The 14608-nt window shown below is 34.8% G+C and overlaps 1 protein-coding gene across 1 annotated transcript in view; it reads right to left on the reverse strand.

Annotated features, from left to right (window-relative positions):
- The window catches only part of LOC132556893 (uncharacterized), a 52508-nt gene that overhangs the window by 15341 nt on the left and 22559 nt on the right, over positions 1-14608 (reverse strand). Inside the window, exons 8-17 of the mRNA XM_060221347.1 lie at positions 14224-14295; positions 10062-10191; positions 5349-5577; positions 5020-5184; positions 4182-4324; positions 3871-3984; positions 3445-3517; positions 2066-2121; positions 1385-1534; positions 80-200 (exon numbers count right to left, since the gene is read on the reverse strand). Coding sequence (XP_060077330.1) covers positions 80-200; positions 1385-1534; positions 2066-2121; positions 3445-3517; positions 3871-3984; positions 4182-4324; positions 5020-5184; positions 5349-5577; positions 10062-10191; positions 14224-14295 — 1253 coding nt within the window. The remainder of the gene's footprint in view (positions 1-79; positions 201-1384; positions 1535-2065; positions 2122-3444; positions 3518-3870; positions 3985-4181; positions 4325-5019; positions 5185-5348; positions 5578-10061; positions 10192-14223; positions 14296-14608) is intronic.

Consider the following 14608-nt stretch of genomic DNA (forward strand, 5'->3'; position numbering starts at 1 on the left):
TTAGCGAGTGCAGCTTCTTTTCTTAGTTAATAGATCCGTCCATTTTAATTAACATTGTTACTTGAGTTTTCACACATACCCTTGTTTTACCAAATTTGATCATAGACATCTTCCTAGCTGGTAAAACATTCCTTAGGATCAACTCTGTTCCTGCTCTGCCTGGTTTTTTTTCCAACCCTTTCATGTTCAGCATTCCGTATCTACAACGTAAATTGTAGACAAACGAAAAATGAACTGCCATGAAGACAGCCCTGTCATCAAATAACTATAAACGTACCGTAATCCTAGTGTACCGACCGTGCTACATTTTATCATTGCTTTTGGTAGCGTTTATCAAATAAGAGATAAACGTGCTGAGTACCGGCTAACGCTGTAATTAATTTGTTGTAGTATTTTATGGTACGGACGCGGCCATTGAAATTCATATTAAACTTCCTGTTATCGTCATGGGTTATAGTGGTTATGTAACGCATATTTATTGGTTAATTTTCAAGATCTAATGCCCGATATACTTATGACGTTCCCAGACGTTGCCATGCCATAATTCTAACTCGAGCCAAAATGTGGCGGCCGTCTTTCTTGTTGAGGCAGACGCTCAACCTCAATATTGTAGAAATTCATGATAACGACTTGCTCAAATTGTGTAGAATGACAAATAAATCCAAATCGACGTTTACAAAAACTTGAGATGAGACAATTGTTGAAGCTTCACCTCGATGTGCTTTTATCGTTCTCATCTAGTGAAAATTGAAATACTACAATATTATCATTATAATAAAAGTAAAATATCCTTTATGTTGCTACTGTTAAAAGTTCTCCAAAAGGATACAACATGATATTTCCAGGTCTGTTTAAGATATATATATATATATATATGATAAATTGGAAGTATGTCTGCCTACAATGTTTGTATATCAATAGTGACTTCATATTTTTGACGTCTTCACCTGTCTTCTAATGTGAAATACTTTAAGAGTTAAAATATTGACAGACGAACATTAAGACCGACGTACAAGCTGCTTCATACATCTAGTTAGCGGCTTTGGACAACGTGTATGGTAATGAAGTTATCAAAACAGTAAAGTGATAAGAGGTATCATGGGAATCAAAACCTTTTTTCAAAATATCTCTTGTTTCGTGTGTTTTAGAATTAAAATAACAACATTAACCTTCATGCGTCTCAAGGAGATGTATCAAAATACACAATCTACTAAATTAGATATAAAATGCTGCATGCTCTTTATAGAATCAAACATAAATATCAGTTTAAACTTTTTACAATAGTGGCGAATCATGATATATCTTACTATGATAGAAAACCTGAGTACCTCGGAGAAAAGCTATTAAATAGAAATTGTTTCAGATACAATACTCGATATCTTACCTCTTTGTGAACTCCTCATATCGTTTCCGGACAGGAAGTCCAAGTTTTCTTATTTTGGCCACCTCCGATATCCCATTATAAAGCATCTGTTCCAAGACTTTTTCGTCATCAAATTTATCTGGCACGAGAAACATGTTGGGTTTGAGGCACCTGTAAATTTATTGCAGAACTATTACCATCAGACAATAAAATCTTATAAAAAAAACTTTTCCACTGTCCATCAGCGTGGTTACCCCTGCCGAATATTCATAATTAGATTGGACAGTGGCACTGTTTTGAGAAAGATTCTATTTCACTTTGAAATATTAAGTTATACATGAGCGATGCTCCATTGTGTTCTTGGTAGTTCTGTTATGTTAACTGAACTGGTCATGGGAAGTTATAAGTTTTACTACCAGATTATAGAGTAAGGATCAGGGTTAGGGCGAGTTATCGAATGGCTTACTGACCGGATACCATGGAAATAGTTTAACATCGGACAAAATTGCTTAAGAAATGAATTACAGTGAACAAGTTAATAAATCTATGTGCATTTTTAAAATACATTTTCTAAGTATAGTGTTGTACAGAAAAACACATTTGAGGAAACACTGGAATATAGGCTCAGTCGTGTTTGCTGTATGTTTACATCATACACTTTATAAGAAATAATTCTATCCACACAAGAATAAACACACTTACCGTATATAGTAAGGTTCTCCTTGTTGTAATTTAAGCAACAAGTCATTCAGAGAACTCTGAAAATACAAGTAAAGTACTTAGTAAATGTTGTGGATACACAAAAAGCATGACAGGGATAGGTTCATGTTATTTAATTAAGATAACAATACATGCTTTCGGGCCGGATAATACCAAAAATAAAAGTGATTAGTTTTATATATATTTTAATATAAGAAATAACAATGACTGATTTCATATCAGCTAATACCAAAAATAACATTTTTAGTTTTATGCAATTTAGTATTAAAAATAACAATGATTGGTTTCATGTCAGCTTTTACCAAAAACAGCAGTGTTTAGTTTTATGCAGTTTAGTATTAAAAATAACAATGATTGGTTTCATGTCAGCTTATACCAAAAACAGCAGTGTTTAGTTTTATGCAGTTTAGTATTAAAAATAACAATGATTGGTTTCATGTCAGCTTATACCAAAAACAGCAGTGTTTAGTTTTATGCAGTTTAGTATTAAAAATAACAATGATTGGTTTCATGTCAGCTTATACCAAAAACAGCAGTGTTTAGTTTTATGCAGTTTAGTATTAAAAATAACAATGATTAGTTTCATGTCAGCTAATACCTAAAAAAAAAAAGTGATAAGTTTTATATAATTCAATATTTAAAAAATGATTGGTTTCATGACAGCTAAAACAATAAGAATAGAAATGTCAGTGAAACTGATGAATGCTCTATGAAAGCAAATTTATTATGCACAAACTTTTAACGAAGGAAAATTCTTATGCAACTAAGAGATTGCATACCATGAATTTGGTATAATTCACCTCCTCTTAATATGACCAATGTATACACCAAGTTTCGTTATCCTGGTTTTAATGCAAGCAAAGTAATGCTCTGTACACAAAATTAGTATGATTAATGTACACAAGTTTCATGATCCTTGCACAACTTTGGGAAACATTATGCTGCAGACAGTGAATAGCATAAATAACAGGATTTCATTTGAAGGAAGACCATACCAAGTTTGTTTTTCTGCCAGTTAATATCATAAAAAAATGTTCAATGTATGTGAATGACCGTGCTTTTTCATACAATTTAGTCAGCAACAAAATGAGTGTTTTTTCATGTATGATAATAACAAAATGGCAGTGTGTGTTTTATTGCTTATCAAAAGTAATTACGACAACCCTTAGTTCATGTCAATTATCAAGAAAACACAGTGCTTTGGTATCAATGCTAAATAAAAAGATGGCATTGGCTGAATTCTTGTCAGTTAATAACACAAATGACAGTATTTGTTTTCATTTTATTGACAGTGTGTGTTTTATCGTAACTTAGTATTTAAATGATATACATTCATATTATATGATATGCACGCAACCTACCTGGAAGTATGAGATAACTGTTTTTTGATCTTTGGGGTTGTACACCTGACTAGTGTTCTGAAGGTCTCCGTATCTATGTCAAACATATAAGAAACAAAATCAACCACTCGTCGACATCGGAAAGGTGGCATTGGTACTGGATAATATTGATTTCTCAAAAATGTATAAATGAACAAATAATCAAGTTAAGGATCAATATCGCATAAGAAATTCAAAAAGAGGGAATCACAACCATGTCTTAAATCCATTTGCCTTTTTTCTTTTTCCTTCCTTCGAAACGTGATGTTATAGACCAATGACCATAACAGAAACGAATCCTGATGTATCACCAGACAGACGCTGGAATAAGCTTTGAAAAAGTTACTTCAAAGAAATATGGTAATAGATAATGAAAAATGTTGAAAAAACTCAATTGTCGGAATTTACCTTCTTTTTAAAGATTTTCCTAGCTCGGCCATTAAAAGATGTCCTTTCGCTGTGGCAGGTTTTCTCGGACCTCTACCTGGCGCTTTTTCAGACCTTCTGATGTCATACCTAGTTCTGAGAAAAATACCTATCTGTTATCACTCGGATTTCCGAAAAATATTGAACAACATTGAAAATACATATATGTATAGATCTACCTTACGGCCTACAAAACTAAACGACAAGCTGTGAGTTGAACAGTATATAAGTTAATTGGCGCTTTATAACAATTATATAAATTAACCACAAATAATGAAAAAATATCAACTTACGCTGAAATAGTTCCCGTCGGTCCTTTTTTGACAGTGAAGAGATCGGCTACGAATGGATTCTCACTCGCTTTCATACAGCTGATTATGTCAGCGCTAAGCATATCACGATTCTTTTGAATGAACTCTGATGCGTCATACCACACCTGATAATCAAGAGATGTTGACAGATGACATCAATTTTACCTATTATATCTTTCTTTGAAAAAAAATATACTCATACCCGATGTTGTAATAAATACTCATACCCGGTGTTGTAATAAATACTCATACCCGATGTTGTAATAAATATTGATATAATCATACCCGATGTTGTAATAAATATTGATATACTCATACCCGATGTTGTAATAAATACTCATACCCGATGTTGTAATAAATACTCATACCCGATGTTGTAATAAATATTGATATACTCATACACAATGTCGTAATGAAAATTGATATACTCATACCTTCGGTCGTAATAAACTTTAATATGTTTTTATCTTGTCGCAATAAACATTACATACGGTTATCGTGTGTCTTAATAAACATTTAAATATTTGTATCATGCGTCGTAATAAACATTTATATATTTTCATCTTGTGTCGTCATAAATGGTGATAAAATGTTACTATATGCTATACAAATTATATGTTGTCACTCTAGGTTTGATATTGTAATACCTCATTTTCATAACCTTGTCATTGATCGGTTAAAATTAATATCAGACTTGGGAGATTTAGCATCAAAAATGTTTCCGTGCAGCACCTGCTTGATGTATGATTCTGAAAGAATCTATATTTTTCGCAACACACACACGTTAGAATACCATCATGATATATGGGTAAAATATTACCTGGCCAGCGAAGTGTCTGATACCAAATTCCGCTCGTTCCTGTGGAGATGAGGTGAAACATTCGTGTGTCTCGTAGTTATCTTTCAATTTCTTGACAAATCCTTCATTCGAACCTTGTCCTAGCTTTGACTCTTCGTCAAGGAGTGGCAACACGCCGTATATTCTCTTAAAAACAAGATTTATACTTTGTTTAAAAAACGAAAACAAACATAGTAGCATATTTATCAGTGAAACATTTACAAAGTGGTTTTATTAGGTCTTGTTTAACCTAAACCGGCAGTAGTTTTTGTTCTAAATCGCTATAGTCTGGACAACGTTTGCAACCATACCTTCATAAACATATCCAGCAATGCGTTGTTGTTCTTGAAATTAACGTGGGTCACCTGAATCCCTTCCTCTTTATAGATTGACATTTCAAAATCCAGAACGTTACTGTTGGTGAAATTCTGCAGCCTTTCATTAATAAGATTGATACACATCTGTTCCATGCTGTTGGATTGTAATTTCTCAAAACCAGCAATATCAAGAATTCCAATGCTGGTAGTTCCTGAAGATGATCTAGTAGCAGAATAAGAAAACAAATGTAAAACATGTTTCAATTTTAACGGGTACTTGCAATTGTACGAAAAACTTGGCAACACGTAAACTCCTCGTTCCAACTATTACACAGACATCCAGGATATTGTTCACCCATTCCACTGCCCAGCCCTTTCATTTACCGTTTACCCTCTGAGGTATAGTCACTATAAAAATCATGTATTATCATTTATATGCAATTTGTTCTTTTTTGCCAGGTACACTTGTGGCTCTGTTCAATGTCAATTTAGTTTTTCACGGCTCAACATGGAGGATTCTACGAGTGAAAGCGACATTTTTCTCACGCAAACGACAACCAGTACTAAATCTGATTTCAAAAGTGATATATCAAGCGCAAGTGAATCGAAGAACTCTGTATGGCAACGCTGGAAGCTGAGTAAACATAGAAGAAAGAAAATAGCACCCCCAGGTTTAGACTTTGGATGATTATAAGATAAAAAGTCTCCAGGAAAATACTGTATCAAAAAGCACTTTGGCAAAATCGGACTGGACAGTCTGTCTTTTTTGAAGACTTGAAAACTGACAGAAACAAAATGTACCAGATCAAAATGTACGAGAAGAGAAAGTGGAACGGTGATTAAATCTGGTAAATGTCTTGATATCTGACTATCAATTGAACAGTCTCTTTTAAATCAATGTTGTGATTCATTATTATCTTCGTAAAAAGCGTCGAAATATTTATGTTTGCGAAAAATTTTGAATGCAAGATGAAAATTCGCGCCAGAAAGGGAATAGTAATACAGATACATCAGTGTTCTGAAATTTCCGTTAAGGGGAAATTAAATGTGGTCTCTTGGAATTCTGGGTATGGAGAGACCATAAAAACACTGGACAGTCTACTTTCTATTTTTGACTTAATTTTTCTTCAGAGCAGGACAGGAATGGTGCCACTGACCGCAATGACCGCAGGTACATTCAGGACACAGGGGATGTATCAAACACTATTCCAAGAGATCTCATTCACCATAAACTAAATGGGCATGCACTTACAAAAACTCAGGAGAACCAGAGAGATGTCCAATGTCTATTGAGGATATATGATCTTGGGTCTGAGGTAAATAATGAACTTTTTATACTATATCATCCCTACCCCCTAATTTTGCTATCTTGCGATAGATATCTATATAGTGAAGATGATATTATCATTATAAAACAGACTATTATTTATAAAACGGTCTGTACTACTTTTACTGTAGGTCTGCATAGGAAGTTGAAACAGACTATAACATGTCTGGTTGAATATAGAGAAGGTGTGAAATAGACTGCAGATGTTTTCAAGCAAAAGGGTGCATGCAAGATATTCTGCAAGATATTTGCGAGGCAGTTGCGAGCTGAACGTGGTGGAAGAATCATGGGCAGCTCTGGTTAAGGCCATGAAACCCTGCTTATAAGGGATGGTTTGGGATTGGTACTGTAACACGACTATAGGCCCGATGTCTTGAGCCGTGCAGGGTTGTCTACACTAGGCTTGATGTCACCATTTCTAATATTTTGTCGTCTACCTGCACCGCTAAGCTGGATCGCTGTTTAAAGGTGTAGAGTACTGTAACTGCTATTTTTATCATTAATGGGCTAAATAGCTGAGTAACAGTGTTGTTTATTATGTAACACTGTGTGTATGAGCACCGGGCTAGATAGCTGAGTAACAGTGTTGTTTATTATGTAACACTGTGTGTATGAGCACCGGGCTAGATAGCTGAGTAACAGTGTTGTTTATTATGTAACACTGTGTGTATGAGCACCGGGCTAGATAGCTGAGTAACAGTGTTGTTTATTATGTAACACTGTGTGTATGAGCACCGGGCTAGATAGCTGAGTAACAGTGTTGTTTATTATGTAACTCTGTGCGTATTAACACTGGGCTAAATAGCTGAGTAACAGTGTTGTTTATTATGTAACACTGTGTGTATGAGCAGCGGGCTAGATAGCTGAGTAACAGTGTTGTTTATTATGTAACACTGTGTGTATGAGCACCGGGCTAGATAGCTGAGTAACAGTGTTGTTTATTATGTAACACTTTGTGTATGAGCACCGGGCTAGATAGCTGAGTAACAGTGTTGTTTATTATGTAACACTGTGTGTATGAGCACCGGGCTAGATAGCTGAGTAACAGTGTTGTTTATTATGTAACTCTGTGTGTATTAACACTGGGCTAAATAGCTGAGGAATAGTGTGGAGGATTGGACGTTAAATGGTGGCCCGTGTGAGGTATATACATCAGGACCAACTGGAAAAAAAATATTTATGAATAAAATTTGTAAGACTGATCAGATGACTCATTGATCAATAACTTATCTAGGTGGACTTTTACAGACTGCTCTTCCTCTGTAACATTCGTCAATTGTTTTATTCATCTATTACACAACGCCCTAAAATCTCTGGATTGAAATAAGAAAATCATTTGGGAAAACAACGCACGTGCTGCCGCTCATTATCAGTATGGGATATTGTACTGGTGAATCTGCTAATTCCAATCGTTTATTTCCATTTGTGAAAAAGGAGTGCAGTGCGCTTTCGTTAATTTGAATGCAGTTTTAAACTGTTGCTTTGTATTGCGTAAAAATAAATGTTCATCATTTCCTAAAGACCAGTAATGTTATAAAAAGTATTATGTTTACAGTCTCTAAAATAACATTAACGAATGATGAAAAACACGTATTTATTTAGATAGCGTTCACAAACATTGTCTGCTCAATAAGAATTGATTTCCTTATTAAATTTGTAAACAAAATCTCAGTTCTGTATGTATGTAGCACTTTAAATATTACATACAGAAGTAAGCATCACACAAGTAGCTAAATAACACGCATACCAAACGCATGATGGAAATTCCATAGTATATTTCTATAGAATCGTTTTGATTTAAACTTGTGACGTCACAGGTGTTGGCCATCATATCGAGGCGATAAGGATTGCCCATAACTATAGCACGGTAAGAGGTAAGGCTTGTCCGTAACTATTGCACGGTAAGAGGTAAGGCTTGCCCGTAACTATAGCACGTAGTAGGTAAGGCTTGCCCGTAACTATTGCACGGTAAGAGGTAAGACTTGCCCGTAACTGTTGCACGGTAAGAGGTAAGGCTTGCCCGTAACTATAGCACGATAAGAGGTAAGGCTTGCCCGTAACTATAGCACGTACTAGGTAAAGCTTGCCCGTAACTATTGCACGATAAGAGGTAAGACTTGCCCGTAACTATTGCACGGTAAGAGGTAAGGCTTGCCCGTAACTATTGCACGGTAAGAGGTAAGGGTTGCCCGTAACTATTGCACGGTAAGAGGTAAGGATTGCCCGTAACTATTGCACGGTAAGAGGTAAGGATTGCCCGTAACTATTGCACGGTAAGAGGTAAGTCTTTCATGTTTTTGCATGCGTGCTCCTTTTAACAAGACCTTTCCAGTGGTACCAAACTTGTTCATCGTGTGGCCTTCGCCTTGACTTTTGACCTACTTTTGAAAAAAAAACTGTGCATGCAATTAGCACCTGTCTTACACAGTACAGTTTTAATGTCCCACTTCAGAATTTTGTTGCAACCAGAGACATACTGTTTCATAAACACATCTCGTTGTGAAATAAGATTTTATTTTATATACACAAATCTCAAAACCTCTGTGCCTCTGACTACTAAGTATAGTAACTTTCCACAGATATAAAATAAGAACTAATCACGACTGGTTTTTAAGTGAAAATGACACAAAAGTACGGTTAGTCAACAGATATTCTTTGTTGAATTGTTGAAGGTGGGGCGCATTTATGATTTTTTGTGGATTTAAATTCGACGTGAATCCGAATATTATGTACAGTGCTATTACGGAGCGTGAAAAAAACATGTAGATCTGTAACTGTTATGTACATCAGACACCTATAATAACCATATGGGTCCCCGAGTAAAGTAAAATGGTAGCATTTATGATTTTTTGTGGATTTAAATTCGACGTGAATCCGAATATTATGTACAGTGCTATTACGGAGCGTGAAAAAAACATGTAGATTTGTAACTGTTATGTACATCAGACACCTATAATAACCATATGGGTCCCCGAGTAAAGTAAAATGGTAGCAATTTGATAAAATCACTCATCCGTGACCAGCCTCATTCGGCCAGTGCACTCTTGAGCTGAGAAGTTGCGAACACGCTCTTGCCTCCGGCCAATAAGCGCTAAGGGGGCGTAACCCATGGTATCCCGTAGCTGCATGCGTTTGGAAAACGGATTTAACATAGGCGTTCACACATTCTTAACATACTATTGTATACCATGAACTATGTTATAGCTACACTATGATACTGTCGACTTATATCTTATATAGTTTACATATTTATATTTTAACTCCTACATTGATATGCAACTCATTACAAGATAAAATGCAATAAAATATCATTATAATGCGTACCTAAAGTTATGATTCTGCAGACACTTTTGACAAGAACTGATACACTCTATACTCACGTTGAAGGATGGAGGTTTTGGTTGATTTGACGCACGATCCAGCCGAAGAGCCGTTCATAGAGCGCTTTAGCGAACGCGTCCCGGGTATCAATTGCTTCAGCCATGGATTTTCGTTTTACCACTGCATCTCCTACAAATATTGTCATGATCTTTTTAAAATGCTTTAATTAAAGTAGTATTTGATATTAACTTGTTTCCAAAATCATCATCGTGTTAAATGAATTGTTAATGATATCTGAAGTAGATTCAATACCACCAAGGATTGTAGAGACAAGTCCATTGGCTTTAAAATGTTAGAGAAGCTACAGGTAATATCCACACCTTTTCCCCTTTTCCAAATTGCAAAGGAGTAGATGCAAAAAAAATCTTTTTTTTTCTTTGTTAGAAAATTCTTTAATCATGTACCCATTTGTGTTATTTAACAACTTATCAGTTGAAATGCAGATAAAAATAGGTTCATAACGCTTGTGATGACGTCACAAATTTTGCGGGAAAACGTCACGTTTACAAAAAGTCACGAGTTTTTTCGATATTTTATGACTTTGAACGAAAAATTAACTACCTCCCCAAGGGTGTACCAATTTTATATTTATCAATGAGAACGATTTCCACATTATGTTTGCGGTGCTGAAATATTTTTTTGGTACATGCCTGGGGAGGTATTTAAAATAACAAATATCTTCTGAATTTGTAACCACATTTCACGATTTTAGTGAGATTTTGACGTTGCCCAACGTAACGTTAGCGTCGAGACCGACTACAAGATTGCGGAAGTAAATGGATGCTGAAATAAAAGACAAAAACATGAAAAATGACTTGACTTATGTTTGTTAATAAAATTAGATAATAATAATGAAAAAAAATGTATTTTAAAAAATGACAAAAAAGTATCCATCTTAACAACTCGTAGATTTTGCAATCTCCTAGGCCCGAGTCTCATGCGCTACATTGTACGTTAGTCTAAACTCGCATAGAAGATCTTGTAAGTTTCAGCCTACATTTGAAGTATGTTACGTAGAAGAGCTGTCAACACAATCTGCACATCTTGTAGAAGTTGTCTACATCTCTAACAGGTATGTAACAATATTATGTAGAAGATATCCATGTTGTGTATTCGCGACATTGTCGTGATTTGTTTACGTTTGTGCATATGAGCAGACGTCAGAGCTGACTTCGAAAAAATAGTCATTGTAGATATTGCTAGTGTTTTGATAAGTATGCAGTAAGTAAGAATACAATAATAAGTATATAAGATAAAATAAAACCTCTTTCTTTTTTTTGTTTGTAAACGGTATTTTCCATAATAACGTTGTCTGAGTCTGCGTCTAAAAATAGAATTTTGCAACCAAACAAAATGCAGGGATTTATCTTCAGAAAAAAATAATGGCTAAAATGTATTTGCTACAGTGTTGTTTTCAAAACATGCACTAACATATAAAAGATAAGAAAGTGTCCCTATATACGAGATATAAACTAAAGTGTCAATTCACACACCCATAATAGAATCAGTGTACATCCGAAGTGTGTTGGTTTGGAATTATATTTCTAACAAACTAGATGGTGACGTAGTCCGCCGCTGTAATGTAACGGTGAAGGAGCAATGCTCTGGAGCTGCAGATTTCTCGTGGCGAGTTCAAATCGCAGTCACATATCTTATTGTTTTTTATTCTTATTTTTTTCTATAACTTTCACCTCAATAATTCTCAATTGTAATAGTTATATTCATCAATAATGTACTGATAGAATTAATAATTATAAATATAAGAATATTTTCAGGACCTTATATCATGTTGCTACATGAATTTTTCCGTATAAATATCCTTGCATTCTAATACAAACAATTATATTTGCATCGATAGTCTTGGTGTTACAAATATTTCTTTTGGAGATATTGTAACTCTTACATCGCGTTAGATGTCATTTTGCTGAATTGTTATCGACCTGAGGTAATTTTTTTTCTATATATATTTTTTTTTGCGTCGGACTTACTTTTGCTAGCATCAAATAATCAGCATATACATGCAGAAACCAAAGTGTTAATCTTATGGGCCAGGGTATGATTTCTCTCATTTATGCTATTATAAAATTAATATAATGAAAAATCTTATCATGCATATTTTCTTTTGAAGAAACCCGGTAACATAACGATCCTGAGAACCTGAATTCAAATATTTTCATGGATACATTTGATTCAGAAATTAAGCGTAAGTCTTCTACTTTGTAAGTTTCGTCAGCACAATGAACATTATTATATTGTGGCTATTTGATATTGTTGACCTAGCTTCATTTTTGGCTGCAGTTAGTTTATTGGCTTTTTAGGCAAGGTCTCTCTTTGTTCTGAGTAACATTTCACTAACTTTACCAATTGCTTTTACAATATATTTATAACTTATTTGTATTAATATATCATTAAAATGGTTAAAGGTAATTCCCAGTGAGAATTAGATACTTTCGATTTTATAATTTGAACTGCATAAACCTGTCCATTTAGAAGATGTCGTCGAAATTGAAAATAAAATTTATTTGATATAGTTACCATCATTTGCATTTGAATACTGCATTTATTCACATTCAAAATGCATCTATTTACTATTTTTCAGATGGGTCGTTGAGGCTGTGAATGGACGATTAAAAACCTGGAAATATTTGGATCGTGTGTTGCCAAACTCACAGATTCCATACATAGGCGATATTGTCAGGATTGTGTATGCAATCTTCAACAAGTTCGGTACAACAATAAGCACGGGGGATGCAGAGCAAGATCAACTGCTAGGATCGAAAATGTTGCATTTGTCAAGGAAGCAGAATTCTCTCTGGGAGAGAATTGAACGAGAAGGCCTTTTCAATCGACCTAGTGAGTGGCAGAAGATGGAGACCACAAGTGCTATCATATTTTCTGTTCTGACAGAAGAAAACCTGCGGAATTTGACACTGGGAGTGTATCAGCTCAAACTGGCACGGTCCTACACACAGGAACATATGAGCGAAACGGGAGGATATGAAGTATCTATCTGTAAAGTAGATGCTAATCTGATCAACGCCAAGATACAGAGCCGACATTTTTCCTCAAAACTTTACCGATTGTGGGTATCATTTGATGATTGTAATGTGCAAGGATGGTACTGTACATGCCGTGCTGGGGCGAGAGTGGTTGGGACTTGCTCCGATGTTGCATCAATCTTGTGGTATATGGGATTTGCACGTCATTTAGACAAGTCCTTTGACTTTAGTAAGGACTGGACACAATATTTACAAGATGCCAGTTATACACCAGACCCAGTCAGTATTGATGAGAGTGATAATGAAGGTAACACGGAGGAATAAAACAGTACAGATTTACCGATGTAGCCATGTAAATTACATGTAAATTTCGGAATCTCCAAAAATGTAAATACAAATGGACGGTGCTCACTTGATCGACTGAGGAATTGACTTTAATCTTGGATGACAATGTATTTTGTTAGTGCATAATGTTTATTTGAAATAACTTAACTTTTGTAAGAATCATTAACAGTAACATGTTTGATTTCATATCCTTTTTAAATTAACCAAGAATGTAAAGATAACCGTGTACGGAAGTATTGACAAATTGATGTACTGATTATTACACGTACTGTTGCTATGGTGAAATATTTAGTTGCTATGGTAAGACATGGTTACTGTGGAATACCACCTATGTGCTCTATTGTATCATCATATTTACATTTTTAAGATGTATCATAATCTAAACATACCTTGAGTATTATCATCAATTTTCTGTGTCCATTATTGTATTTATTACAATCCGTTGCTATGGAGAGAGTTTGGTTGCTATTGTGTTGCTAGGAAATCTTAAACATGTAATATATGATAGTTGATCACAAATATGATATGATTGTTAAATCATACCATTGATATGTAAAAGTTGATTAAATATTTTGACCAAATAAAAAAAAACAATGAAATATCACTAAAATGTGCAAATAGACGGTAAAGAGTAGGTTGGTTTCCAGGCCCGTTGCTAGGCAACGCATTGTCAGAATCATTGAAAACTTCTTTTTTTATCAATGTCATATGTCCATGTTTGCATGATATAAAAATTAAGAAAATCTATGCTGGGGCCAAAATTGACCCTTAATGCATCTACTTTACACGACTAACTTCACAACTATATTCTACATACCAACATATGTCTGTTTTGTGGCGATGAGAGCGTGACAAAAGTCCTCATCCGAGACATTCAGCAGTTCGGCAACTGTCAAGAAAAGTGACGATAAACTATTTAAATTTCAAATTTATATCTTATACAAGAGTTCTAATTTTAACGTGTATTTCTATCCTTGTCTCATGAAAAACAGCCATAAAGTAAATAATGTTCTTCTGTTTCTACTACATTCATCTGACTCGGTAATCTGATGAGCCACTGGTAGTGGACTAACTCTTCCTCTTTGTAGGTGGTGACCTTGAAGCAGGTGCAATACCATATTTGGATAATTAGTCGTATGCTTGTTACTGAGCAGTTGGAATATCAGTCTTTGATGTAGACCAAAATTTTTATGACATTTGCA

Source organism: Ylistrum balloti, unplaced genomic scaffold (genome assembly GCF_031769215.1).
Source record: "Ylistrum balloti isolate Yb309-2 unplaced genomic scaffold, AGI_CSIRO_Ybal_v1 Utg370598, whole genome shotgun sequence".
NCBI lineage: Eukaryota > Metazoa > Mollusca > Bivalvia > Pectinida > Pectinidae > Ylistrum > Ylistrum balloti.